The sequence below is a fragment of the Canis lupus genome, chromosome 37 (genome assembly GCF_003254725.2).
Source record: "Canis lupus dingo isolate Sandy chromosome 37, ASM325472v2, whole genome shotgun sequence".
Lineage (NCBI taxonomy): Eukaryota > Metazoa > Chordata > Mammalia > Carnivora > Canidae > Canis > Canis lupus.
This window is the reverse complement of record NC_064279.1, coordinates 23,943,712-23,969,414: the sequence shown is the minus strand read 5'-3', so window position 1 is coordinate 23,969,414 and position 25,703 is coordinate 23,943,712. Positions and strand designations below refer to the sequence as shown.

At 56.3% G+C, this 25,703-nt stretch overlaps 1 protein-coding gene and 1 long non-coding RNA gene across 6 annotated transcripts; one reads left to right on the top strand and one right to left on the bottom strand.

Moving 5' to 3' along the window:
• Window positions 1-1,823: 1,823 nt before the first annotated feature.
• On the bottom strand, window positions 1,824-25,564 carry IGFBP2 (insulin like growth factor binding protein 2). Of its 5 annotated transcripts, none has more exons than XM_025441712.3 (4): window positions 25,001-25,564; window positions 4,730-4,959; window positions 3,900-4,040; window positions 1,824-2,314 (listed from the first exon to the last, which is right to left on the bottom strand). In XM_025441712.3, the coding sequence occupies exons 1-4, from the start codon at window positions 25,476-25,478 to the stop codon at window positions 2,150-2,152; spliced, it is 1,014 nt and encodes a 337-aa protein (XP_025297497.3). In that variant the 5' UTR covers window positions 25,479-25,564; the 3' UTR covers window positions 1,824-2,149. The 5 variants fall into 5 exon arrangements, with proteins under 5 accessions (XP_025297497.3, XP_048962530.1, XP_025297498.1 ...); XM_049106573.1 differs by lacking the exon at window positions 25,001-25,564 and adding an exon at window positions 18,066-18,117; XM_025441713.1 differs by lacking the exon at window positions 25,001-25,564 and adding an exon at window positions 17,824-17,920.
• LOC112656397 (uncharacterized) lies at window positions 22,074-24,136 on the top strand. Its single transcript, XR_003134303.3, has 2 exons — window positions 22,074-22,579; window positions 23,971-24,136. It is a non-coding gene; the product is annotated as an uncharacterized LOC112656397 (long non-coding RNA).
• Window positions 25,565-25,703: the final 139 nt, after the last annotated feature.

The following is a 25,703-nucleotide window of genomic DNA, read 5'->3' as shown; positions in this document are numbered from 1 at the left end:
ACTGTGACTGCCTCGGAAGCACCCTGCCAAAATACCGCAGAGCTGAGTCGGCCAGGCTGGGGGGCCTGGGGCCTGGCATTGAGTGCTTCCGCCCGCAGCGGCCCCATGACCATCGCTCCCATTCACCCGGCCCTCTAGTTTTCAAGCACATTCACAGCCACGGTCTTGCATGGAGCATCATCCTGTTACGCGAGGCTGAGATCATGCCCATTAGACAGATGAGGAAAACGGAGTCTCGGATAAGGCGAGTAACGTAGGACCAGGGCAACGGGACAAGATTCACACCCAGGTGTCCCGACTCCAGCATTCTTCTTGCCCAGCTCTGCCCTGGAACCACCCAGGACCCTTAAAACACACAAGGCGACCTACCCGGGCTCCACTCCAGGCCAATCAGATCAGACTCTCTGATGGGGGCGTGCGGACCGGAGTATTTTGAGTGCCCCGGCCCACTCACGTGTTAGGCAAGGTTGAGAACCCCTGCAACTGCAGGGGGGCCAGCACCGGCTGCCCCATCCCAGGCCAGCAGCCACCAGCTCCTGCTACACCCGAGGGGCACGGAGACGGGTGGCAGGAGCACCCACCCGTGGACGAGAGAAAATCAGGCCCCAGGTAAGGACGGCTGACCCTCAGGGTGCAGATCCAACCCACAGCCAGAGTGCCCGGGGCTCTCTCCAGGCGGCCCGCCCAGCCTCCTCCCAGAGAGGGCAGCATGGCCCAGGGAGCACCCACACTCTGGAGTTAGGGGCCCCAGCCTGGGCCCTGGAGGTTGGGCGGCGGCAGCTCTGTGGATTATTTCTTCATCCGTAAAGTGGAGCTAATAGAGCCTCGTTTGTGGATTCATGAATGGACTACTCCTGGAGCAGCAGACCGGACAACCTAGCTAAGGGACCAAATGGCCTGCTGGCCTAGACCTTGGCCTCGGCCTGCCGCAGCCAGAGCTCTCTGGCCAGGGTCGTCTGCTTCGGGGCACCTGGCTTTGTTCTAAGGGGAGGAGCTCATCTCACTCCCACCCCCGTGAGGGCCCCGAGCGTCCCCCTGCCTCTCCTGAGGTGCTGGAAGGTCAGGAGGGATATGGCTGGAGCGGCACCACCTGCCCTCACCTGCGGCAGGAAAGGGTCCAGACACAGGAGAGCGGCTAGGGTGACAGGTGGGGCTCTGTGCCCTGTGCTGGGAGCAGAGCACTCCTTTCCCTGTGGCCCAGTGCAACGTGGGTGGGGGGTTTGCAATTCGCCAGGGGTTAGGGGCCCCCAGAACACAGTGGGTGGAGCTCTCACATAGAATTTTGCTCCAGAGCTAAGGTCCCTATCTGCACATGTGTAGTCCCTGGTCTTGTCAACTTTGCTGCTCTGGAAGGCCGACGGTTATGTGGGCCCCTCGGAGAGCAGCTCCTGAATTCCCAGGGGCAGCGCTCTGGTGAACATGCTGGCACCCACCAAGCCTGCTCCCTCTCCTTGAGGACCTGGGGGCTGCCTCCTCCTGCACAGAAGGGAGCTCTCCTTTTAGGGGCCAGAGGACCGCAAGTCCAGTGTCTCCCTGTTCTGTCTCCCTCTGCGATGCACCTGAACGTGGGAGAGAGAAGGGGCTCAGAGCCACCTCCCCTCCCTCACTGCCCACCGGGGGACGGCCATCCAGGGGGAGACGCCAGATTCAGGTGGCCGCCCTGCAGCCCTGCAGGATCCCGCCTGCACCGGGAACCACAGCAGTGCCTGTCGCATTCCCAGGACATGTCCCTAGGGGTCGGGGACAGAGCTGGACAGACAGGCAGGTAGGCCTCAGGATCTCTTCCCAGGGAAGCCCCAAAGACTCAGGCAAAAGACATACACTGTATTTTTCCTTCCTTTAATCTTAAGCAAAAGAGACACGGGGGTTCAAAAATAAAAATTTCTTTTTCCCCCCTCCCCAACCTTCACCCCAACTCCACCCCTGCAAGCACCCTCCCTCCCCAGCAGGGATAGGAGAAGGCGAGGGCGCCGGGGAGGGGGAAGGCGGGGCTGTGCCGAGCTCGGTGCTGGTCTCTTTCCAAATATAAATACACGTGTCAACACTCCTGGAAAACCCTCCCCACCCACCACGCAAGGCTCTCCTCCCTCTGCCAGTGTTTGGAGAGGGGGTGGGGGCGGGGGGTGCCCGGCACCGGCTGGCTGTGGTTTTACTGCATCCGCTGGCTGTGTACCCCACGAGCCTCCTGCTGCTCGTTGTAGAAGAGGTGACACTCGGGGTCCCCCCGGATGGTGGGGGCTCCCTGGATCAGCTTCCCAGTGTTGGGGTTCACGCACCAGCACTCCCCACGCTGCCCGTTCAGAGACATCTTGCACTGAGGAGAGAAAAAAAGAACATGGAAGACGGCCCTGTCACCAGCAGCTGTCCCTGCTTCTCCCAGCCCGAGGTTCAGGGAGCAGTTCCAGGGTGCCATGCAAGCTAGCACTGCAGGCCGGGGCTCCCCAACCCCGACCGTGTGCTGGGGAGCACCCTAAAATGCAGACTCCCCTTCAGCAGGTCTGCAGCAGGGCTGAAACTCTGCTGGGCTAGCAAGCCCCCATGGGATGCTGGTGCCCGGGCCGCGCTCCAGTGACCAAGGCTCTGGGGGGCTGCCCAAAGGTGGGAAGAGTCCATCCCCACCCGGCAGGGAGGCCCCACCCAGTGGGGGACCTGGCTACTGGGGTCTGGTTGTAGTGGGAGGGGAGACAATGCTAGCACCGGCCCTGCTATGTGCCTCGCACTGTATGAGCAAACTCCAAGCTGCTCATTTATGGTTTACAACTTGCATTTTTAAGTTTATTTTTTTATTATTTTTTAAAGATTTTATTTCTTTATTCATGAGGGACACAGAGAGAGAGAAAAAGACACAGGCAGAGGGAGAAGCAGGCTCCCTGCGGGGAGCCCGATGCGGGACTCGATCCCAGGACCCCGGGATCACACCCTGAGCTGAAGGCAGACACCCAACCGCTGGGCCACCCCAGTGCCCCTATTTATTTACTTATTTTTGTACGCTCGAGGCTCAATGTGGGGCTTGAACTCATGACCCCGAGATCAAGAGTCACACACTCTTCCGTCGGAGCCAGCCAGGTGACCCTCCTGTTTTTTATCTAGCACAACCCGTTCATTTATTCCTCGTGAATCAGGTACGGTGATTTCACCACTTCACAGATGATCAGAAGGAAGCACAGACAGGTTAGGTAACTTGCCCAATGTCACCCAGCTAGTAAGAGGCACCACCGAGATGTGAACCCAGCCATTCTTGTCCCAGGGTCCCTTTCCTTACCTATGAACTAATTACCATGGAAAATCCCTTTAGTTACCCCATAAGGGACAGGACACAGCCTGTTTTTCATTGGAAGAAATCACTATTTCTTCTTCTGAGCTCCAAATGCAGTAGTCGGCTTACATCTTGAGGGCACGTGTACAGGTAGCTTTTAACACTAGACTGATTATTTCAAGGGGCAAATGCCTGCCTGTCTGCCTGCCTGGGCTGTGAAGGAGGTAGGAAGGGGGACCCCTCCAGGAGGGTGGGTGTCAATGGTTTAAATCCATGATTCTGGAAGGGTGGTCCACGGACCATCAGCGACCCCTGGGAGTTTGTTAGAAATGCACACTCTTGGTTGCCACCCAACCTTCTGGAATGGGAGGTAAGGTCCAGGAATCACTGCCAGGCGATTCTAATGTTCAATGGAATGTTGAGAAGCATTGGTGTAACCCCACATCTCTTCTCCCAGAGGCTCCCTCCCAACCTAGACACCACGGGCTGACGGCAGGTAGCTGGGTAAGTGGAGTCAGCCCCCGACAGGCCTGGCGGCTGGCCTCCCCATGCCCCCCTCAGCTCTCAGACCTCAGAGAATGACAGGTGGGTAAGGTAGGAACAAGGCACCCCGGGGCTTGCGGCCAAGGAGATCCTCTCTCACCTGTTTGAGGTTATACAGGCCGTGCTTGTCACAGTTGGGGATGTGCAAGGAGTAGAGGTGCTCCAGAGGGCCCCGCTCATCCGGAAGGTGCATGGTGGAGATCCGCTCCAGGACCTGGTCCAATTCCTGCTGGCAGGGGGTCTGTGGGCACAGACGGGCACAGAGGATGCTCAGAGTGAGCCCAAGCTCACAGAACACTGGCCTGGGAACAGCCTCAGAAAGCAGCTCATGCGCAGGGAACGGATGTTCCCCAGGCCACGCAGCTACTTGGTGGAACCAGGGACTTCTGACTGTGATCGCACTGATATGTCACCGTGCCCCACTTCACCCTTTAAGGAAAGTCGCATGGGTAGGGGTTTTCGCCCGTCACTCATTCTGTGTCAGTGGCTTTCAGGGGTCAAAATGGGATCTACTTGCAAAAGTGCATTCGAGTGGCTGTCTCTGGCGTATCGCTACCCCGACCCAGTGGGCCAACCTCCATTCTTCTCCATCCACCACCCAACCAGGACCAAGACCCAAGACGACAGAGCGGAGCTGGAGGGTGGGGGGTGCAGCTAAGCGAAAGGAACACATCCCAGCAAGCTTGAGCAAGTTCAAGTGCATCCAGCGCCACCTCTAGCACCCGTTTCCTGGCCTCTGGCCTGAAGGCAAGCAGAAACGTGGAGGACGGGGCTTCAAGAAATCCTCCACCCTTTCACAACCAAAGGCACTGAGGTCCCCGAAGGAGACACCAATCAGCCTGAAGGTCGCTGACATGTGTTAGCGGCAGAAGCAGAAAGGACTCAGATGTTACCGGGGGCCCTCTCCCACCCAGACCCGGCCCCTCTGACCCTGGCAGGTGGGGGCCGCAGCTTCTTGGGCTCGTCCAGACCCAGGTGATGCTTGCCACCCTTGCCCATCTGCCGGTGCTGCTCGGTGACCTTCTCCCTGAACACGGCCAGCTCCTTCATGCCTGACTTGAGGGGCTTCCTGCCAGCACCACCTCCGCCGCCTAACAGGTTCACGGTCCCATCCACGTGGTTCTCAACCAGACCTCCTTCAGAGTGCTCGTCGCCATTGTCTGCAGAGAGAAGAAGGGAAGAAGAACCCTGGGTGCTGTTTCCCGAGTGCCGCCCCCCCCACCCCGGGACTGTCCTAACCCCTGAAGATGGAGGTGATTGACGTCCAGGCAACAGTACTGAGCAATTTACACCGACTATCAACTTCAGTTTTGCAGCAACTCTTGGGGGGTGCAGGTGGCACTACCCCAACTTTGACGGACGGCCAAGTCAAGGCCCGCAGAAACCCAGACCGAGACCTCACATCTGGTCTGGGAGGAACACAGGCTGTCTGGGAGGCCTAGTCCGTTGTGCCTCCAGCCAGAGCAGAGTGGGGCAGCACAGAAGGATCAACACGTCTGCAAGGCTCCCACCCCAGAATGGGACGAAGTCCTTCTGGATCCAACACTCTCCCCTAGAAAGACATCCCAGATCCACCCGCCCTAACCTCCGATTTGAAGTCTTCATCATCTGTGCCCTAAAAGGTACAGTTTTTAAAACTAACGTCAGAGATCACCGGGCCGTGCCACATCTGGCGAGGGAGTGAGGTCGAGAGCCACCACCAGAAGCCACGGCCTCCAGTTCCTAACAGTCCTGCTATTACTCCTCACCCACCTGCCCCCTTCCTCGTGTGTCCCAAAGATTCAGTCCCAGGGCTGCTCCAGCACCACCCCGTGGCCCTGACTGGTCTGTCCATGCATGCCACCGCCTGCCACCTTACAGGGAGCCCCGAGAACAGGGGCCGGCTCGACTCTGAACTGTCAGCTTATTGCAAGGCATGCAGCCTCACCCAGATGCTTGTCCAAGGAGCATCTGTTAAGTCTCTTTCAACTTTCCTAAACCACCAGTGTGTCAACAACAGGGAAAGGCTCCTACTGAGTGCACAGCTCAGGTGGAGGGGGCCCTGAGAACAGCCCCCAGCTCCCATGGTCTCACGCTGGCTCAGGTATGTCCAGCCAGGGGCAGACCAGAGGAACAGAAGGGCATGGAAGAGTGGTTACCAGGGAGACAAGTCCCCACGGGCTCTAGGAAACCCGGGACTCACACCGCCCTTGTAGACACAGCAGAGCACACGGCGCCTCTGACCAAGCCGCCCGGAGCGGCTCCCCAGCAGGTCCTGACAAGACCTGGAGGTGCGGAGGGGATGTTTCTAAACAAATTTTGCATTTTCTCTTCTTTTTTTGTGCCTTCAAAAACTTACAGCTCTGATAACATAACGGGATGGCTCTTCATATATTTCTACCCAAGAGCTTCAGGTGAGGCACTTAGGACCTGATGGTCCCCTCAGAAGCCGGGCACAGCGTGGTGGGCTCAGATGGCCACTGTCCTGGGTAGTGTTTTATGGAAGAAAAAGCTGACCCTGACCCATAAAAGGGGGGCCATGATGCCTACCGTGGGTGGTTGCAAGCTGCGGCATTCACTCACTCCCCGCCGACAAAGGGATGGGGACACTCTTGTGCGCCACGGGGTACTGGCACCTGCTTTCACGGAGCATGCTCCAGGAGACCCAGGTGGAGTCTGGCCACCTGACCCTTGGCCAGTCCTCACCAGCTACGGCCACATTCCTTTAGAAACCCAGCACAAGCTCTCCAGACTGGCGAGCACGGGTTGGTAAGACAAGCCCAGCTCCCCGACTTTTTACAGCGGCTCAATTTGTCCTGCACATACCACCTCTCTGTGCTTCCATTTCGTTACCCGAACTGTTGGATCATAATAGCTCTCACTTCACAGGACTGCTGAGCGGATGTTCTATGTAAAGCTTATAAGGTTAAGTAAGGCCTAGAGCACGGAAACTCTGTGTCCTGTTGGTGACAGTACTTTGATGAGGACAAAGATGCCAACTGCCTCAGTTGTCCGTTATGCGCTCCGTCAGCAACACGGAACCCGCCCAAGAACCAAGAAGCGGAGGAAGAGAAGCCTCTGAGCATCGGAACAGCTGTCGCTCCATGGATGCTTGGTCAAGTTCAAGTGCTCTCCTCACAAGGCACGGGGACATTCGGCACAGGACGAACACTGACAGCTCACAGGAGCACGGCTCCAGCAAGCCTGGGCTCTGGATGTCTGGTTTCCCGGGCCACCGCAGAATAAAATCAACAAAATTAAAACGAGAGAGAGAACGGAGGCATGTGAACAGTGGCAAGAAGTATCAAATGGCAGGAAGAAAAGAGGACACTAAAAAAACAAACAAACAAACAAACATAAGAACTTTGGGGATATTTAGTGCATAGCAAACAACTCCACACCCATCGATGACCCCTGAGGACTTCCATATGGTGTAGCCCAAGAGTTGTGTGGATAGTGACGAGGACCTTGGGAGGGCCAAAAAAGGCGAGTGGGATGACATGTCCAGTATTTTAGCATTTAAAAAAAAAAAGAAAAGATTTCTATCCAAAATTGTTAAAATTTTAGAAAAATAAAAATGGAAATATTTGAATGAGTAAGCCCTCTGAAACCCGGAAAATTCTCTCTAGAATGACTATTTCCCCAGTGGCTCCAGGGGAGCCTGGGTTTTACCATAAATAAACCCACCACAGATTAAATCCCATTCCAGGGACTCCTGGGTGGCTCAGTGGTTGAGTGTCTGCCTTCAGCTCAGGGCATGATCCTGGGGTCCTGGAATCGAGTCTCACAATGGGCTCCTGGAGGGGGGCCTGCTTCTCCCTCTGCCTACGTCTCTGCTTCTCTCTCTGTCTCTTATGGATTAATGAATAAAATCTTTAAAACCAATCAATTCTGTTCCAGAAACCCCAACACCACCCGCAGCAGATGGCCTATTTGAAGCATTTGCCACCAGGCTGGATGGGAGTTCGGTCCCCACCATGTTGGATTAGACCCACCCACCCACCCCAAACTTTCATCACTCACCCTGTCTCCCGACCCCAGCACTACTGACTGGGACCAGAATTCTTCACTGGGAGCTGCCCCTGCAGTGTAGGACGCCAAGCAGAATCCTGGGCCTCTACCCACCAGAAGCCAGCAGCACCCTCCTGAAGCTGTGACTACCAAAGATACCTCTGCACACTGCCAAATGGTCCCTGGGGAGCAAAAGTGCCCCCCACCGAAAACCATCATTTGGAAGTCAGGCTTTATCCAGAGGCCTAGAAGTTCTCCAGCTCCATGCTGAAGACTCCAAGCCCCGAATAAGGCAGATCCAAGCTCTACTCTATTCCCTTCCCTCAGCTAAGACCCCGCACCACTGTTCCATCCCCAGTACAGTTCTGGCGTCCACTAGTCCACCTTCTGGCCGGGGGCTAGGGGGCTTCCCTAGGCATCCAGAAGACTCCCAGGCTGCTGTTCCCCCTTCTCTGAGCTCTCCGGGCACCCAGACCACTGAGAGGGGTCAAAGCAGGACCCCTGGCTGAGTCCCAGGGGGGACAACAAAGCATGTGAAAACGTATTAGATGTAAGAGGCACACAGGTAAATACGCATCAGGCCTGCAGGCTCCAGGCAGGGCTGGCTTGTCATCAGGCACAGCAGGAACAGTGCCCAAGGGCCTAAGAAATGTCAGGATCTATTTTAAAATCAATCTCTTAAAAAAATAATAATAATACGATAAAATAAAATCAATCTCTTGAAAAATAAGCTTTTAGGTAAAAAAAAAATTTTTAAGCCTTAGTCGCCAGCACCGATACATTCACAGTTAGAAGATGCGGTCATCATCTATGATTTAACATCTTTTCACGGAGGAAGGGCCACAAACACCAAGGCGTCCAGGGTCCGCGGTCCTAACACAGCCCCGGGCCAGGCCCTGGAAGATGGGGGGCCACCTGGGCGGCCCGCTCCAGGAGGACGGAGTTGGCTTTCTATCCGGAGACGGCCCCATTCTCCCAAAGTAAAGATCAGTTTGTCCTGCACACGGAGGCCACCTGGATTCAAGGCTAGGTTTCATCCCATTCCGTTATTGATCTCGGCTCTGCCAACGAACGTGCCAATAAGATGAAGAAACCTGGTTTGCTGACGCACACGCTGACGCCCCACACTTTGAAGGAGAAGCCCAGGGAAGGGAACGAGAGAGTTGACCGGGTGAAGAGCAGACAAGCCTGTAGCCAGAGAAAAGCCTGGATTCCTTGACTGTTATATTCCCAGCCAGAGAAGGTCAAGAATTCAGGTCCAGAGTCCACTCGCCTGACTGAATCCAGGTCTACCAGCGCAGCCCCAGACAAGTTACTTAAGCTCTCTGTGGCTCCATGGCTCATCTCGAAGTCACGGACGGACAGCACCCGTTGCCAGTGGGCAGCCAGATTCCCAGAGGTGCTGCACGCAGACACAGGGCCAGGCACACACAGAGCTGGCTCTCACCTGCCCCCACGTCTCCCCACACTCGGCCAAGCACCCACACAGCACCCCTCCACTCAGGCGGACGAGGGCATTGGCACGTTTTACGAAGTTCCTCCCATACGTTCTCTTATAGGTGACAGGAGCGGCCCGTAGGAAAACATTCCAAATGCAGAACTCCAACTAGAGATGGAATTTGCCCTCAGAACAAAAATACCAAGTTGCATTTTTTTTTTCCTGCCTAAGAGTGAGGTCCAGAATAATATTTATTATGCAACCACTTATGTATGCAGCTCCGTGGGCTGCAGTGCAAAGGTCAGTCTAAGAAATGGTTCTTAGCAGCCCGAATCACATAACTGGGAAAGGCTTCGGGCTTAGTGATGACCAACAGGGACCTCCCGGGCCCCCAGAGATCTTCCCCGAGGGATTAGCTGTTCTCTACACAGCGCCCCCGGAGATGGCTCAACACTGCAGCAGGGGACTTGCCGACTATGTAAGAAGGGAAAGCTTTTCCAAAGACAGGTGGCGGAGACCCCAAAGGGCCTGAAGCATGAGAACCCCTGTCCTGTGCAGGTGTACGGCCGTACCTCTCTACCTCATGCACCTGGAGGGGAGCTGACACGAGACAGGTAAGGAGAATGAGAGGCAAGGGACGAGTCGCCCCGTTTTACAGACAGCAAGCCCGAAGCCCAGAAGGACGACCACCCGGTCTAACAGGAGCACACCCCACCTGTGTGCCATCAGCAGACGTGCTTCGCAATGGGCATGGGGCCCCGGCGTTGTTCCTTGACCCAGCCTTGCCAAGGGGCCCGGGAGGGCAGCTGGAAGCTGCCACTGCAGGAGAAAGAGCTTTACACCTACATTCTGCATTCCAGACTATGCATTAATACCCTGGTTTTAAAACTTAATTTTGGCATAGCCTTTTTTTTTTTCCCTGACGTAATCTTGTCGGATCATAGTACTGGCGACATCACTCAATGCATGAATCGTGTTCGACAGATTCTTAAGCTCATGAAACCACATTTCCTCCTAGCACCGTGCCCTGACCTCCGTGCTCCAAGAGACAGCTGGCGATTCCTGATCTATGGAAGCACCTTAAAGCCCTCTTAGGAAAACAGGCCCCCAACATCTAAGAGCAGCCCCCCACACTCCTTCTTGCTTAGAACGTGAGGCTCTGTCCTTATGCACACCTGGCAAGAGATGATTTTCCCCAGAACAGGCCACATCTTCCTAACAGATGACTATGCCTCCCTACTCCTTCTGCTCTGTATTCCGAACAAAACCAAGCCATATCCAACCTTCTCCTTAGCCTACCTCCTGACTATCTGGAAATCTAAGAGCTGAGGGCACTGAGGGGAGATGAGACAAGCTTGTAGGCTGAGGAAAGCCTTGATTCCTTGGCAGTCTACTCCGACCCCAAATGAATCATGCCCTCCAGTGGACTCACCTCCTTCAACAGGTAACAGCATCGCAGGCCCCTGCAAGAATGGATTCCGAGTAATGGGCCAGGGGAATGCTGGCCACGTTCCCGGTTCCGCTCTCGCTGGGCACAGAACTCATGTGGCTCTTGCTTTGTTGGTCTCTCCCCAAATGCACTTAATCTTGACGCATGCTGGGCAAAAGAATGAATACTACCATCTTCCTCTTTCCTCTTGGACAACCTCTCCAGTAACACCCACGGCAGTGGACAATTCATTAACAAGCTCGAGTGGGCAAAGACCTCCAGGAGTCAAGAGGCCTCCCGACCTTGCCGCTTACGATTCACCCGTGACATTGGTCAAACCCTTTAACGTTCCTGAGCTCTAACTCCTCAAGTGTGAAAAATGCAAATAATCACCCTACTCAAGTGAAGTCTGCTATTTGTTATTACCACTTGCCCAATGTGGGCAAAATCAAGCCCCGGAAGAAATGCGCAGACAGATGAGCTATTTCTCAAGTGGGTAAATGGAAGATGCATGGGCCAGGCAGAGGGGAAGGGGGGATGAGATCTGATCTGCAGAATGGCCATATGCATGGGGGAGACAGGAGTTACAAGAAGGTTCTGCAATACTGTCTGTCTGCACATTTCTTCTAAAGCCTGATTTTGTTGATTGCGTGAATTCCGTCTGTCACTAAACATCACAACCCTCTGCCATTTGATGGAAGTCTCTGGGCAAGTGTGGATTTGCCTAAATTACTTTAACTTCACAGAATTTATGGGAAGAAAGGAGAGGAAGGGAAAGAGGGAAAGAAAGGGAGGGGAGAAGGAGAGGTGGCTCCCACATATCACGCATGCACAGGGGAAACAGGGCTCATAGGTAAAGTCACCAACTTACAGGGGAAACAGCTTTTGTTGGAGAGAATTGGAAGCCAGTGCCTTCGGAGGGCTGACTTTGGCCACCATGGGCAATAACACAGGCCACCGAGGCTGGGGTGGATCCTTCAGGCCACCTTGGGAGGTGGGGGGGAGGGAGGCCAGCAGAAGTTAGCAGTGGTGGGGAAGAAAGGGGAGCTTCTTAGTTTTATTTTTCAGCTGAGGTCCTTGGTCTCTCTGGTAAGTGGCCTTGTCTGTGTGCCTCCCTCCACTCTTTCTTCTAAAGGTCACAGGCGGCAGGCCACATTGGTCCCTCACGCAGGAATTACAAAGAGTGTGTCCACGAACGTCTGCTGTGGTGGAGGCTGGCACCCAGGACACATTCCAGCATCTCGAATGACGTCCTCCCATCAGCCCATCTACCCCCCTGCTGACACCCCGCTTCCTTCCAAACTCCCTTCCCGTTCTCTCCCCGCCCTCTGGGGCCCTGCTCTCTGCATGGTACCAGCAAAGCAGACCTGACATCTCTCAGATGCCACCATGTTCTGGGAGAAACTCTTTTGGCAACGGACCAGTAGCTCCTCAGCATGGCTTTTGCACAAAAGGAATCCCCGTGTGGTGGGGAAGAGCTGCGAGCGGCCTCTTCAGAGGTTCCAGATGCACACATCATCCAGGTTGTACCACACAAGGGCAGGAGCTGGCCACTGTCGTCAAAGGATAATTACCCTGCACTCAGAACTGCCATGGGCCTATCGCCCAGCGAGGCGTTGCTACCCTCATAACCTCCAGGGAGGGGAACGGCCAGTACCCACGCTCACACAGGGGAGGAACTGAAACTCCTGGAGGGCAGAGAGCCCACTGCTTGCCAAGCTCCCCCTCTGGATTCCCTTTGGAAGGCCAGCTCTTGGGTTCAAAGCTTTGGTTCTGACACAGCAGGAAGAGGAGTGCTGGCCTGAAAGCCGGGGCGGGGGGGGGGGGGCAGGGGGGCAAGGTCTGATTCCGAAGCTACCACCATGACTGTGGACTCTGAGTGATGCCCAACAGGTGTTTAAAATGTGTAGGCTTTAATAGATGGGGGCACCTGGCTGGCTCAGTTGGTAGACCACATGACTCTGGATCTCTGGGTCATGGGTTCGAGCCCCATGTTGGATCTAGAGATCACTTTAAAGAAATAAAAGGAGCTTATATGGTCAAGATGTATAGGGTTCAGCATGCTCATCTATAAATTCAGGGAGTTAGATAAGGGGAATGTTTCCCAGTCATGGCTGTTCATCAGAAATCCTCTAAAGAGCTTGCTACAAATGGTCCTCAACCCCAGCCCCCCAGGGTTCACAGACAGCATGCCTGAGCAAAGGTCAAGGACTAGGTATTTTGAACAACCCCCTTAAAGCTCCAGCATTTCCAAGGCCCCATTCCTCTGCGTTTCTCTGGCTCCTGCCTCAGTTTGCTGATGAACTTCTTGGTAATGGGAGGAGAAAGATGCCTCTTCTTTTCAAGAGCTAGGACTGCACATACTCACCCTATGAAGATACAGCCTCTCGAGCTCTTTCCATCCAGAGACTCATGAGTTCATAAACTGACACACATGCATGCTTGGACGCACAGAGGAGGCCCTTCTTGGCCAAACGTCATGGAGATCTCTAGAGCATGCCTTCACGACGCCGTCTCCTCTCGGGCTCCCCCTGAGTGAGCAGAAACAGCACAGCCTCTACAGAGCTTCCCTGCCTACGCGCTCTCGTGGGCTGCTCTATAAACACCAGGGTCATTCCTGGAATCACAAAGACCCGGGGAGGGTCAGCACTGAGGCACACCGTTTGAGAAAACAAAAACACGCTCACATTCAGCCAAGGTCCCCAGGGACTCCGTGAGCCAGGCTGTCCTGGAAGAGCCAGAGAAATTGAAATCAAGATGGCAAACACACTACCAGTGTGTGTGTTCACTCTTTCTGTGGGTCCCAAACAGTTCTCCTCCGGTTCAACCAAAGCCATCCAAGAGCCTGGCAAGGTGGCCTACCTGCCAAAAGCCCAAGTGAGTAGAGAATGTGCTTTGGTGCAAACTTGGAACAGGGACCATGGGAACAGGAAGACTGTGGCTGGCCCAGCAAGTCCAACTCTCTCCAACACGGGTGCTGTGTTCACTACAGCATTACCTGTAGCTGCAAAAACTGTTGGCAACCTGACCCAAAAAGCCTTTCAGCGGGTCAATGGCTAAATAAAATCAGCAGGGTAATACAATGGAGTCATACACGGCAGTCGACAAGATCGCTCTGACCTGTGATCACTCCTGACATCTATCCAACGTGGACAGATCTCAAAACCTAATACTGACAAAGGGGGAAAAGCTGCAGAATGAAACCTTCTTGCACATTTGACTTAGTGCAAGAACAACTCTAGATGTTGGCCATGGATCAGCAAATCTGTTTAGCCAAGGAAGAGAAACACCAAGTCATACATGCTGGTGGCTGCCTCTGGGGACGAGGGACCAGCAACAAGAGGCTGGTGGGGAAGGTCATCTGGAGGTGTTTAAAAGGGACGTGAAGCAAACAGGACAAAATGTCAACCACTCCCAGCTCTAGGGGGTAGACTGGTGTTCTAGCATAAATCTTATTACTCATCTGTATTTTTCTTTTCTTTTTCTTTTTTTTTTTTTTTTTTTACAAATTTCATGTTTATATAATCCTTAACCTCTATAGCCAATGTGAGGCTTGAACTCACAATCCCGAGATCAAGAGCTGCACGCTCCACTGAGCCAGCCAGGCACGCTGCAACCATTTTCTTGTAAAAGTCACTTCCCTCACCACGTTCACTCTTCTCTCTCCTTGCCAAGCAGGGGTATCAGTAAATATGAGGTGCTCCTGAAAGCCCCCTGGGTGGAAGAGGACTGAACATTAATACCATGGCCAACTTCACTGCCACTCTGAGGCCAGCGCAGCATCACCAGGATCACTGCCTGCCAGAGGCTGACCATGGGCTCCTGGCCAGGTCTCTGTGGCATGAAGAACTGGGAAATGGGCCAGAGGCAAAGACCCAAAGAGAATGGGAGACAGTTACAGGGTCAAGGAGAGGACGGCGAAGGAATCAAGATGGGGCAGGCCTGAGAATGGAAAGCCAAGGGACGAGCTCATCCCAGTGCAGCCCAGAGGGCACCAGGGGGTGCCCAGAGGTGTGGAGTGATGGAAGTGCCCAAGGGCCAGTCACGCCCAGTGGAAGGGAGGAACCCATTCCAGCTCCTTGAAGCCCAGAGAAATAGGAGCTTTAAGTTGAAACAGGAGAGATCCAGAGTCTTGACCTTGGAGTCGTGAGTTCGAGCCCTGCGTTGGGTATAGAGATTGCTTAAAAGAATAAAATAAAATCTTTTTAAAAAATTGTTTTAAATAAATTGAAACGCTTCTCTGGCTCCCCTCCAGGATGAAAAAGCATGTGTTACGGGGAGCACTGACAACTGCCTCTTTACAGTCTTGCACTGAGCTCCCTTCCAGGGAAGATGAGGGTCCCATCATGAAGAGGGGATGAGGTGATAGGGAACAGAAGGAATAAAGCACTGGGGTTGAAAGTCCCGCACACAGTGCGTGCTCAGTCGGTGTGTAAACATCAGGAGAGCGGACTACCTGAAGAGCATCCCACTCTCTGGCCTAGCGGATCATGTATTATTTCTCCTCACTTTTCTGGGCTCTCCCTCTCCATCCAGGCAGGCCCCGTAGCAGTAAGAGTGGTCAGAGGTTTATAAAAAAAAAAGGGGGGTGGGGGGCAGTCAGCAAATGGAAGTACGAGATGGGAGAGAAAAAGACGCTTCCCTTTCCTGGGACCCACATTCAAACTGTCCAATGACATGACCCCCTAGACCCCCTAGCTCTCCCAGAGAGCTAAAGACCGGGTCCTACCCACCTGTCTCCTGACCCCTCCCCTTCTGCCCACCTCTTCTCCATGCCTCTTCTGCATCCCCGTAAGACTCTTCCCCGAGACTGCAGGCCTGACAAACTGAACCCAGAGGGTGCAAAAAGAAACTAAAAACCTGTAAAGATGTCCAGGATTGCCTGCCACACTCTCAAACCAGCACAAGAAGTGTCCGGAATATAAATAAGTGTCTTTAAATAGGTCACCATGCTTTTCTTTTTCTTCAACTAAAAGTTCACTAATTGTGCCTGACTTAATACTGTATCACATCTGGGGTCTTCCTTGGTTGTGCTCTCTTGGCTTAGGGGCAGCAAAGAGAACCAGAGACAAGCAGCAGAGCTTCGAGTGAGAATCGTCGCCTCTGGAGCATAAATGGGCCATGCTCTCAATCACTGGTAGAACCATGACGAGTGACAATGGCATCAAAGACCAGGACGACGGCCCTCTGGAAAACCCGTCCACCTCTAACGCCATTCTGGACTTTCCAAAGCAAAAGGGCAGCTATCCAGGGAAGCCGCACCCCGTGGAGAAAGCCGTGCCTCTGAACCAGATCCTTAAATCCCTGTTCTACTAAACTTGTCCAATCAGAAAACATGGAAAAACAGGCATTTGCCTTCTCCTTCCCTTCTGCGTGTTGAGATTAGAGGAAGAAGGAAGGAGAACCGGTGTGACATCATCTGATTATCTGAGTTTCTGTGCTAAGTGGTTTGTGTACAGAACCTCGTTTTTTATCATCGAGCAATCACACGAGGTTGATAATTTCTTATCCCCTCTCACCTTGACCAAAAAAAAGGAAAAAAAAAAAGCCGTAGTGCTTGAGGCCAATTGCACAAAGTCACGTAGTCAATGGCAAAGCCAACACAGATCCAGGTTGTTCAGCTCCATAGCTCTTAACCAACCATGATGGGGTCTGGTCTTTGGCATCGTCTAAGGGGAGACTCGACTGGCAGCTTTCAACCCCAGTGCTTTATTCCTTCTGTTCCCTATCACCTCAACCCCTCTTCCTGACGGGACCCACCTCTTCCCTGGAAGGGAACTCATCAGTCAGATCCCAGCCAGGCCCACCCAACCTCAAAAACCCTTCTGATCCAGTACACCGATGCCAACCCCATCCCAACCCCACTGCCCTTCATCCCGCCCGACACCCCTCCTGCCACTGTTGCTATAGAAACTACCCAGCCTTATCAGGCAGCTGCAGAGGCAGGGCTCGAGGGGACTGCCATTTTCATTTTATCTTGGCCTCAGGCACTTCAGAAAGCAACGGGGGCACCATCCAGAGGCAACTTGGCACCTCCATCCAGAAGTCAAGACAATAGATCTAAAAGAAACTTCCCGGGGAGTCGCATTAAGGAATATTTTTGAGAAGTTGTGCCTTAATTACCACCTCCCAGGGAAAAGGAGCTTTTCGGAGCAGCAATATATAATTCACTGCTTCTTTGCACGCATGAGTCTCCGGGAACGGGGCCCTGGGATGGGAGTCCGGAGACCCAGCCTCCACTCCGGTCTGTGCTTGCCTCAGCACCAGAACCCGAACGCAGCCTCGATTTCTTCATCTGTCAAGTGGGGAGAATTCTGAGGCTAAAGCAGAGCTGGAAAGAAATGAAACAAACAACAAAACCCTACAGGCAGCTGGGTCAAAGTGGAGGATGTCTAGAAAAAAAGCAATTTGAATTAACATGACTTTGTCCTTGACCCTCTGCTCACTGCAGCCCACAATCCAGCTCGGATCCCTCCGGCTCGAAGGCCTCACCTCCCAGATACCTTTAGGAGTTGAACACGTTGAGCCCCCCCAGGCCCATCTTCACGGGCTGAGGCCCTCCTGGGCACCCTCAGCCCTCCTGGGCCCCTGCTCTGGGCCCCTCCCTCCCTGGCCTCCTGCCTCCGGGGCTCAGCTCCTCGAATGAAACACAGGCGGACACACCTATACCCATCAGCTAATGAGAAACCCCAGGCTCTGCTCAGCTCAGGCCAAGCGACCAGGGGACCTGTGGGCCAAGTCTCCTGCCCCGCAGCTGGAGGCCTGCCAGCCCCTGCCCCTTCTCCCCAATCTCCACTGGGGCCCTGCCTCCCAACAGCCAGGAAGAGACATGGGGCCGGCGGCCAGAAGGGGCCCCGTGGGCTGCCAAGTGCCCCCTCCCCCATCAAAAAAGAAGGGAGGGGGGTAGAAACAATTCCTGACTACAATCGACTCTGTATTTCTTTCCGGGGGAGCCGGCTTTCTGAGCAAGGTCTCCCTCTGCGTCCTGACTGACACCCAGGAGCTGAGCCAGAGCAGATCTTCCCTGGCTTTGTGAGAGGACAGGAGTGGCCGAGGAGGGGGAGAGGCACGGGGCGGGGAAGGGGGTGTCCATTTCCCAGGAGTGAAAATAAAATCCTTTGCCCAGACACTCCTCACTGGGGAGGTGGGTTGGGGGGCAGCAGTTACCTTGGAATCCGAAAGCCAACAAACTTCTCTGAATTGAGGATCCCATCTGTAAAGTGGGTTTTTTTTCTCCCGGAGGCTGCATCCCCACAGTCATGAAGGGCCTCGGAGTCTAAGGAACCCGCCAGCTCAGATTCCCAGCGGCAAATGCTGTACTCTGTCCCAACTGTCCCACTTTTCACCACAAGCCTATGCTGACCCCTGAAGGCTCCAGCATCCCCTTCCTCTGCTTCCTGGGGCCTCACCTCCAACAGATGCTCTAAAACACAGTCGTCCTATCATTACACCCCGACAGGCGGTCACTCGGATGGAATCAGACACTAGGGAGGATCTCAGTGCCCAGAAAACACTCCTCCCAACCCCCAGCACTCCAGTGGGGAACCCATCAACCCCTTCGAAATGAGATGCTGCTCCCCAACCCGCCTCCCAGGGAGTGAGGTCAACTCTGCAGACTGCGTAGTATGGAAAGGAAACGTTACTTTCTGGACAGAACGTCCAATTTCTTTGGCAGGATCACGTTCAACGTTCTGGCTCCCTAGGCTCAGCCAGGATAGATGTGAAAGCCCATTCTCCTGGAGCAAGAAACAGGCGCCACGGGGCCTTCACTGGCTTGGACCACTCAACTACCACGCGCCCTCACCCATGCCATACGTACTAGGCGTGCTAAGACCAGGCTGGTTCCTAGCTGCCCCTACTGTTCTGAAGCCTGGGTCCCAGTGCTTTCCTGTGGAGGGCTGTCTGTGGAGGAAGGGGCTTCCCCCTCTGGAAATGTGGCCTCAGGGATTCTCTGGTCTTCCAAATATCTGCAGTTGGAGGGCTAAAGGTTGACTGGCCAGGTGAAGGCAGGACCCAGCCCTGTCGCCAGCTTAGGAGCAGCAAGTCTGCAATGTACCCAGTGTCCCAACTCTAGGGCCACTTCTGTCCCCACATTCCCTCCACCCCCAACTGAGGCACTGGGGCTCCCAGACCAAGAGCGGCCAGACCAAGAATGAGGCTCCCAGACCAAAAATGGTCAGTCCCAGACATCAGGACCCGGCCCCTAAAGAACATTGCCTAACTCCTCTGCAAAAAAAATGGAAGCCGGCTGACCTCAAACCACTTGCCTGACGTCAAATCCATTGATACTATATTTAAAGTATAGTTTTGTTACTCTTCCTACAACTCCAGTCCATGGAAGTAGGCGGGAGGTATGGATATTTCTATTTTATAGGTGAAGAGATGCAAAGCAAGTGACTTAATTAAAAATAAAACAAAAACCAAAAACCTCCCCGCAAAAAACACCAAAGTGCTTAGCTTTGACTGTATTATCTAGCTTTCCACGCGCGCACACACACACACACACACACACACACACACACACGGGCGCCACCCTATGGAGCTGGTGGTGTCAATATTTGATTTACAGATAAGGACACAGAGGCTCAAGAAGGACCCATCTCCTGCCCTGGGTGATTAGTGTGTGGTTGGAAACTGGGCTTTGAGCCGGAGCAAGTTCACACCACGAAGAGGCCACTTAAGCGCCACACTGAAACCTCCGGGGACTCCGTGGCCTGCCTGACGCAGCCAGCGTGGCCTTCTTCGTTTCAGAGACGGGCTCCCTAGGCGTCAGGGGGGAGCCCCGGCCTGCTGAGCTTGAGGAGCTAATACGTGTGAGCACCTGCTCTGTGCCAGACACTGGCCAGCAGCACAGCCATCCCCGTCTCCCCAACACTGGCATCTGAGGGAGGCCCTGCACACCAGCGCTCAGGTTCTCGGGGACAGGTCTGCAACGGAACCCAGTCCCTGTGGCAGCACAAGCCGGCCCACCAGCTCTTCTGAGGCCGCGCTGGGACCCTTCTGTCTCTCCTGACTGCTGCACGCTGGTCACTCCCCTCTGAAGTCCCCAGGACGTGGGCCTCCCAATGGAGTTGAGGGAAAGCAAATAACCGAACCTGGCCCCTACGTGGCAGGTGTCCAGGAACAAACTTTCTGGCTGACAGGGTCAAAGGCTTTTGCTGCCAACACCCCCCCCCCTTGCTTGGCCATGGGGGCGGAGGGGCACAGAAGAAAGGTCAGGCCTCTCGTTACTTACCTGCTAAGGCGTCCCCTGACTGAACCTCAGAGTCCCCCACACCTGCGAAACGGAGGTAAAAAGCCTCCCTCTCTCCCTCCCAGGGATCTCGGAAGTCAGGAGACAAAGCAGGCTAAGAAGCCAGTTCATAATAGGATGAGGACAGATGGGAAGGCGACCGAACCCCTGGCAGCTGCCTGCCACCTCAGCAAAATGCTGGCCAGAGACAGCAAGGAGTAGAGAGGCCTAGAACGGGTGCCAAGCAGAACACCAGCTCCCCTGGTGACTTAAAAGCATAACCTTGCTCCTCCCTGCCTCGGGTTGCAGGGGGAGCAGCCTCAGCACAAACCCCCTTGGGGATACGGCCACTTCCCCCGCGCCCCCCCACCAAGCCCAGCCCCTGTGCCACCGCCAACTGCCCTCCTCATCTCAGGATCAGATGTGCTCCCAGCATTCCAGTCCCCCATCACCTACGGGGTCTCCACCTACCTGGATTCTTGCGGAAGGCTGGGGAAGCTCTATCCTCCTAACTGAGCGTCCATCCAGGGGTTCAAGACCCAGCCATGGTGGGAGAGGCCTAGGGGAGCCAGGGGAGCCAGGGGAGGGACTGGAAGCACTAGGAAGGGACAGGTTGAAACTAAAGCAGTCCCTGCTGATGGGGGCTTTTTAAAAATAACAGTAACGACCAAGCCCTTTGTTATTGACAAAATAACAATAGTTATTGTTATAGGTGTTGTAGTAGGTGAGGAGGGTGAGGAGGGTCAACAGCAAAACCAAAGGTATGCAAGGTCTGCATATTTCCTGCTCCTCCTTCACACCCTTCAGCAGCCCGTGCTGTACCCCCCCCCCCGTCCCACCCCCACCAAATACTGTCGTCCTGTTTTGGATTTCACTGGAACCAAGAATTCCTGGAACTTCCTCCTACCAAAATTTAGCAATTGTGCATCCAGTTTCCTATGGCAAAGAAGAGCTAACGTGAGACCGGACTAGAAGTGAACCTGATGAATGAGCTACTACGGTGCACTGATCCTCTCAAATCTCTCACCCTAAACCCTCACATGCTGGACAACTGGTGGCCAAACATGCTGCCACTTCCAAGTAACCTGCAGGCATCTCTCTAGGGCCGACTTCCATGCAGTCCCCTAACCCAAAGGCATGATTTGCCTGAAAATTTCAGTTTAAAGCTCAACGAGCTTTCCGTTTAAAGCTAACAATGAGAATCATCTAAGCCTCCCTTTTCCCTCTGCCTGCCGGGAAACTCAGCAGTCCAACCTGGCCAGGACCCACTGGCCAGACGGCCCCTCGCGGTGGTCACCAGCAGATAGATTCTTCTTCCCCCTGGACACCGCCACGTGTGCGAATTCAGAGATTCCTTAGCCCTGTTCTTGTTTTTACGAGATCCTTTGACCTCGTTACATAGGATTTTTTTTTCCCCTCGAAGCTTCTTCAGATACCTTTGTCAAAGGAATAGATGGGGTCAGTATTACCACACAAAGGGAACTACCTGGGTGAACGGTGTGGACCTAAATGGAAGGTGAGTAAGGAGACTGCCGGCAAACACCCGGATTCTGGGACTTCCTCAAATTCCAGCCCTCCAGGCACACAGAGGAGGAGGAGGAGGAGGAGGAAGAAGGGGAGGCAACCGGCCAAACCCTGCAAACCCTGCCCCGCCTGCCTCGGCTGCTTGGGGACCTGGCGAGCCACGTCCTCCAGTCCAGCCCTGCCTCGGGGCCGCCCCCCGCGGGGTCCAGTGGCCCCAGGGACTCAGCGTCCCGGAGCCCCGGGAGCAGCAGCCCTCAGCTCCCCCCATCTCCTCCTTCCAATGCACGGTGGTGACTCAGGCGGGGCGGCCTAGCAGAGCGAGTTCTGGGTGTTCTGTCCAGAAGGGGGGGGGAGGGTGGCGGAAGGTAGTGGCGTTAGCGATCGGTGACAGTGGGTCCCACTCATTCCCCAAGTCTATTTTACGACTTTGAACTCAGTATGCAAATTTATGCAAGACAAGATGCAAAGCAGCGCGCTGTGAGCCAGAAGTCCCATTGCTTTTTCTCCCCTTTCTCGAAGCTGCACGGCACCACTGTAAATCAGCGCTCGCCTCTGCCCCCCTTTCTGCTCCCCCAGCAACTGCAGATGCAAAGCCTCCTCAGAGCCGCCCGCCCTGGGACTTTGAATGACTGCACATTTCTATAGCACCTTTATATGTGCAGCCGCCAGACGGCCACTCGGCGGCTCCGCCCCTCGGCAGAAGCCCAGGCATTGTGCGCGGCGGGAAGGAGCAGGAGCCGGAGCGGGCCAGTCCCCCGCCGGCCCTGGGTTCTGAAAGGGAGCCCACTTCCTCCTCTTCCCCCCGACATTTCTAGGCACTCCGGTTCAGCCCCGCTCCGCCAGCAAACACACCCACATGCTGCTAAGGTCCAGACCCCGCCGGATCTGGGGGGGCCGGGGGGGCCCCACTCCCCTGTTTCGTCCAGGCTCGCTCACCTACTCCAACCCGGAGGCAGGCGGACTTCCGAGTTGCTCTGAGCCCACCAGGCCCGCCCCATCACCCCCCAAGGGATGGAGGCTCAGCACCCGCAGATGGCCCCCCCCACCCCCTGCATCCCAGCCCGTCCCCAGGAAGTCAGCGACACAGCCCCTGCGTCCCGGGAACAAAGACAAAAGCGCTAACAGCAAAGCCGGAACTGCTGGGGTTTGCTGCCTCAAAATAAGAGGGTATGTTTAAAATTCTCAAAAGCAACCTGCTCAAAGAGGAATGCAGTCTGGGATGGGAGAGAGCTCGCTCTTCAGACGGGGGGGAGAGGGGATGGGAGATGGGGGGGGCAGGCAGCGGCTTCCAGGGCTCCGCTCCCCTCCCCTCCGGGCCACGTCCTGGCCGCCCACCCGAGCCGGACCCCAGGGCTCTCCAGGCAGCACCCCGTCCCGGCCCCAGCCCAAGACCCTCTCCTGCCCAGAAGCCTCACAGCTTGCCCCTCTCTCCCCTGCACCCCTGGCAGCCCAGGCTTCTCCCTGCACCGCCCCCTTTCACCCAGCCCCACTCGCGCCTCAGCACCCTGCTCTGGGTCACTTCTCTCCAGGGTGCCCACCCGGCTTCCACATCTAGCTCCCACCCCCACCCCAGGGGCCCCTCTTCCCAGTCTGGAGCACAAGAGAAAAATGCGGAAGGCGTCCGTGTGGACACTGGGAGGAGAAGGCTGAGGAGGCAGCTGGGGCTAGCTGGCGGAGGGGAGTCCCACAACCAGGCAGAAAATCCGGAGTGACATTCTTCCCATGAACTCGCCCCATTGTCCCTGGACTCCCCTGACAACTCCCCGGTCCCCTTCAGGCTGGCGGGGAGGAGGGTACGGGGACAGTGTCCCACATCTGTTCTGGGGCTGGGAAGCCTGAGAGCTGGTTTCCAAGCTGCCAGTGAGAGGGATGAAGGGTGGGAAAAAATACTACAACGTCTAGGGAGGACCTGTACCATGCACTTTATTAAGACGGTCAAAATCCAAAGGAGTCTCCGAACTCGGAGGCCTTTGGAAAAGTTCACCCTGCTGAGGAAGAGGTTTGGTTTGTCAGAGTTCAGCTCCAAAAGCGCAGCACCTCCCTGGAGGGGGGCCGGGGGGCGGGGGGGGGGGGGATCCGGCCGCCTGGAAGGGGCCACGGAGGAGGAAGGCAGAGCTGAGTATTTTCCTTCTATTATGACTTTCTAAGAGAAGCAGCAGGGAAGGGTTAACTTGGAAGCAAGCAGGCTGGGGGGGGGGGGGGTAGCCAGCGGAGAGAGAAGAAAGGAACTCGGGGGTTCAGCTTAGCTCCCTCGGAGGGAGGAAGCCCTAACGTGCTCTGCACTCAAGGTCAAAACTGTGCCAGAGACACAGAGGAAAGATTTCAACTCTGACCCCCAATTCCATTCCCAAGGAGAACAGGGAAAATACAATAACTGGGTAGAGGAAGGGCAAGGGGCTGTAGGGTCCTGGGGGGGGGAGGGCCCTTGGGGGGTTAAGGGGAAGGGGGGTTGTACTAGGACCACAGAAGTTTACACGCATGCAAGAATGTTTGCACTTATTCCTTTTCTTTCTTTCTTTCTTTCTTTCTTTCTTTCTTCTTTCTTTCTTTCTTTCAAGCTTGAGGAACTTGGTCAGGCTGGCTTGCTTTTTACAACAACAGCAGCAGGCAGTGGACACATTTCCCAACCGTCTCCAAGAAGAAAGAAAATAAATTGCAGTTTCCTCCAGACCACTGGGGCAGGAGGCTTTTGGAACTTTACAAACAAAACAAAACAAAACAAAAGTGAGAGTCTCCCTGCCTGGTCGTGTCCCTCAAGAACCTCTGGGTGGGTGGGGGCGATGCGGACGCCTTACAAGGACTCCCGGGGGCCCCCATCCCACCGGGCGGAAGGAGTCCCCCGGGGCCGGGCGGCGGGGACTAGCTCCCCGCGGTCGGGGCAGCCGCGGCCAGGCCCGGACCCAGATGCTCCCGGGGGCCCAGATGCTCCCGGGGGCCGCACGCCTGCCCCCGCCCGGGCCGCAGCCGGCCTCCAGCTTAAGTCACCCGGAGCCGACCGCGGGGCTGCGCCTCCCCAACGCCCCTCTTTCATTGTTCCACCCGACAGGGAAGGAAGCATGAGCCCTCCTGCTTCCCCACCGCACACAGCAGCGCGCCTCTGCACTTCTCCCCTAAGCAACCCACCCTACAAAGTCCCGAGTCCTTTCCTTCCACCTCACCATCCCAGACGGAGGGGTCCCTCGAGGAGCTGCCGCCTTCTCCGCGCGCCCCGCTCGCCCGGCGTCCCCGAAGTCAGCGGCACCCGCCCGCCCCCGCCGCCCCCGCCGCCCCCCACGCCCAGCAGCGCCCTCCGCCGGGACCTTTCCAGGAACCTGGGGTCGGCGGCCACCGACTCAAGCCGTGCCCCCTAATAAGCCTCAAGCGCTTCCTCCCCGGGGTCTGGCCGACACCCTCCTCCCCGGAAAATCCCCCCTCCAAAATAGAAGTGGAGGGACCTTGCAGCCAGGGGAGACTGGGGTCACAGGGACGCCCCTCCTGCGCCCATCGACCCCGACCGAGCAGTAAGCAGGCGGCCAGGGAGCGCCCTCCCGGCAGCCGCCCCCGGGTGCGGGGCCCCGCCGCCCGCCCAAGTTCGCCCCAACTAGTTACCTGCAACCTGCTCGGGGCTGGCGCCGTACTCGGCGTCGCGGCGCTTCTCGCAAGTGCCCTCGCCCAGGACCAGCGCCTGCAGGGGCAGCTCGGAGCCCGGGTGCGGGTAGCAGCGCAGCCCCTGCGCGCAGCGCGGGGTGTAGACGCCGCACGCCTCGCCCTCCAGCCGCGCGCACACCGAGCAGCAGCCGCAGCCCGGCTCGCGGACCAGCTCGGCGCAGGGCGCACGGGCGTCGCCCGACACCCCGGCCGCCCCGGGCCCCCCGGCCGCCCCGGGCCCCCCGGACACCCCGGACACCCCGGCCACCCCGGACGCGGCGGCGGGCGGCGCGGCCGGCGGGGGCCCGCAGGCGGCCAGGCGCTCGGGCGTGCAGGGCGGGCAGCGGAACAGCACCTCGGCGCGCGCCCCGCGGCCCCCGCCGGCGCCCAGCAGCAGCGGCAGCAGCAGCAGCGGCGGCGGCAGGAGCAGCGGCAGCATGTCGGCGGCGGGCAGCGCGACGGCGGCGGGCGGCGGGCGGCGGGCGGCGGGCGGCGGGCAGGTGGCGCGGCCCTGCGAGCGCGGGAGCCGCCTCCTCCGCTTCTCCCTCCTCCCCCGCAGCCGGGTCCTAAAGGGCCCTGCTTCTCCCCGCCCCCTGCCTTCTCCCCTCCCCCTTCGGGAGACCACCCCCTTCCCCGCTCTCCCGCGCGCCGGCCCTGGGCGCGC

Excerpts from the sequence above, each read along its gene's own strand:
- IGFBP2 (XM_025441712.3), bottom strand. The coding sequence starts at position 25,478 with ATGCTGCCGCTGCTCCTGCCGCCGCCGCTGCTGCTGCTGCCGCTGCTG. Across the intron at positions 4,960-25,000 it reads CAGCCCCGAGCAGGTTGCAG|ACAATGGCGACGAGCACTCT; the intron begins GTAACTAGTTGG and ends TTCTCTCTGCAG. Across the intron at positions 4,041-4,729 it reads TGCGGCCCCCACCTGCCAGG|ACCCCCTGCCAGCAGGAATT; the intron begins GTCAGAGGGGCC and ends CTGTGCCCACAG.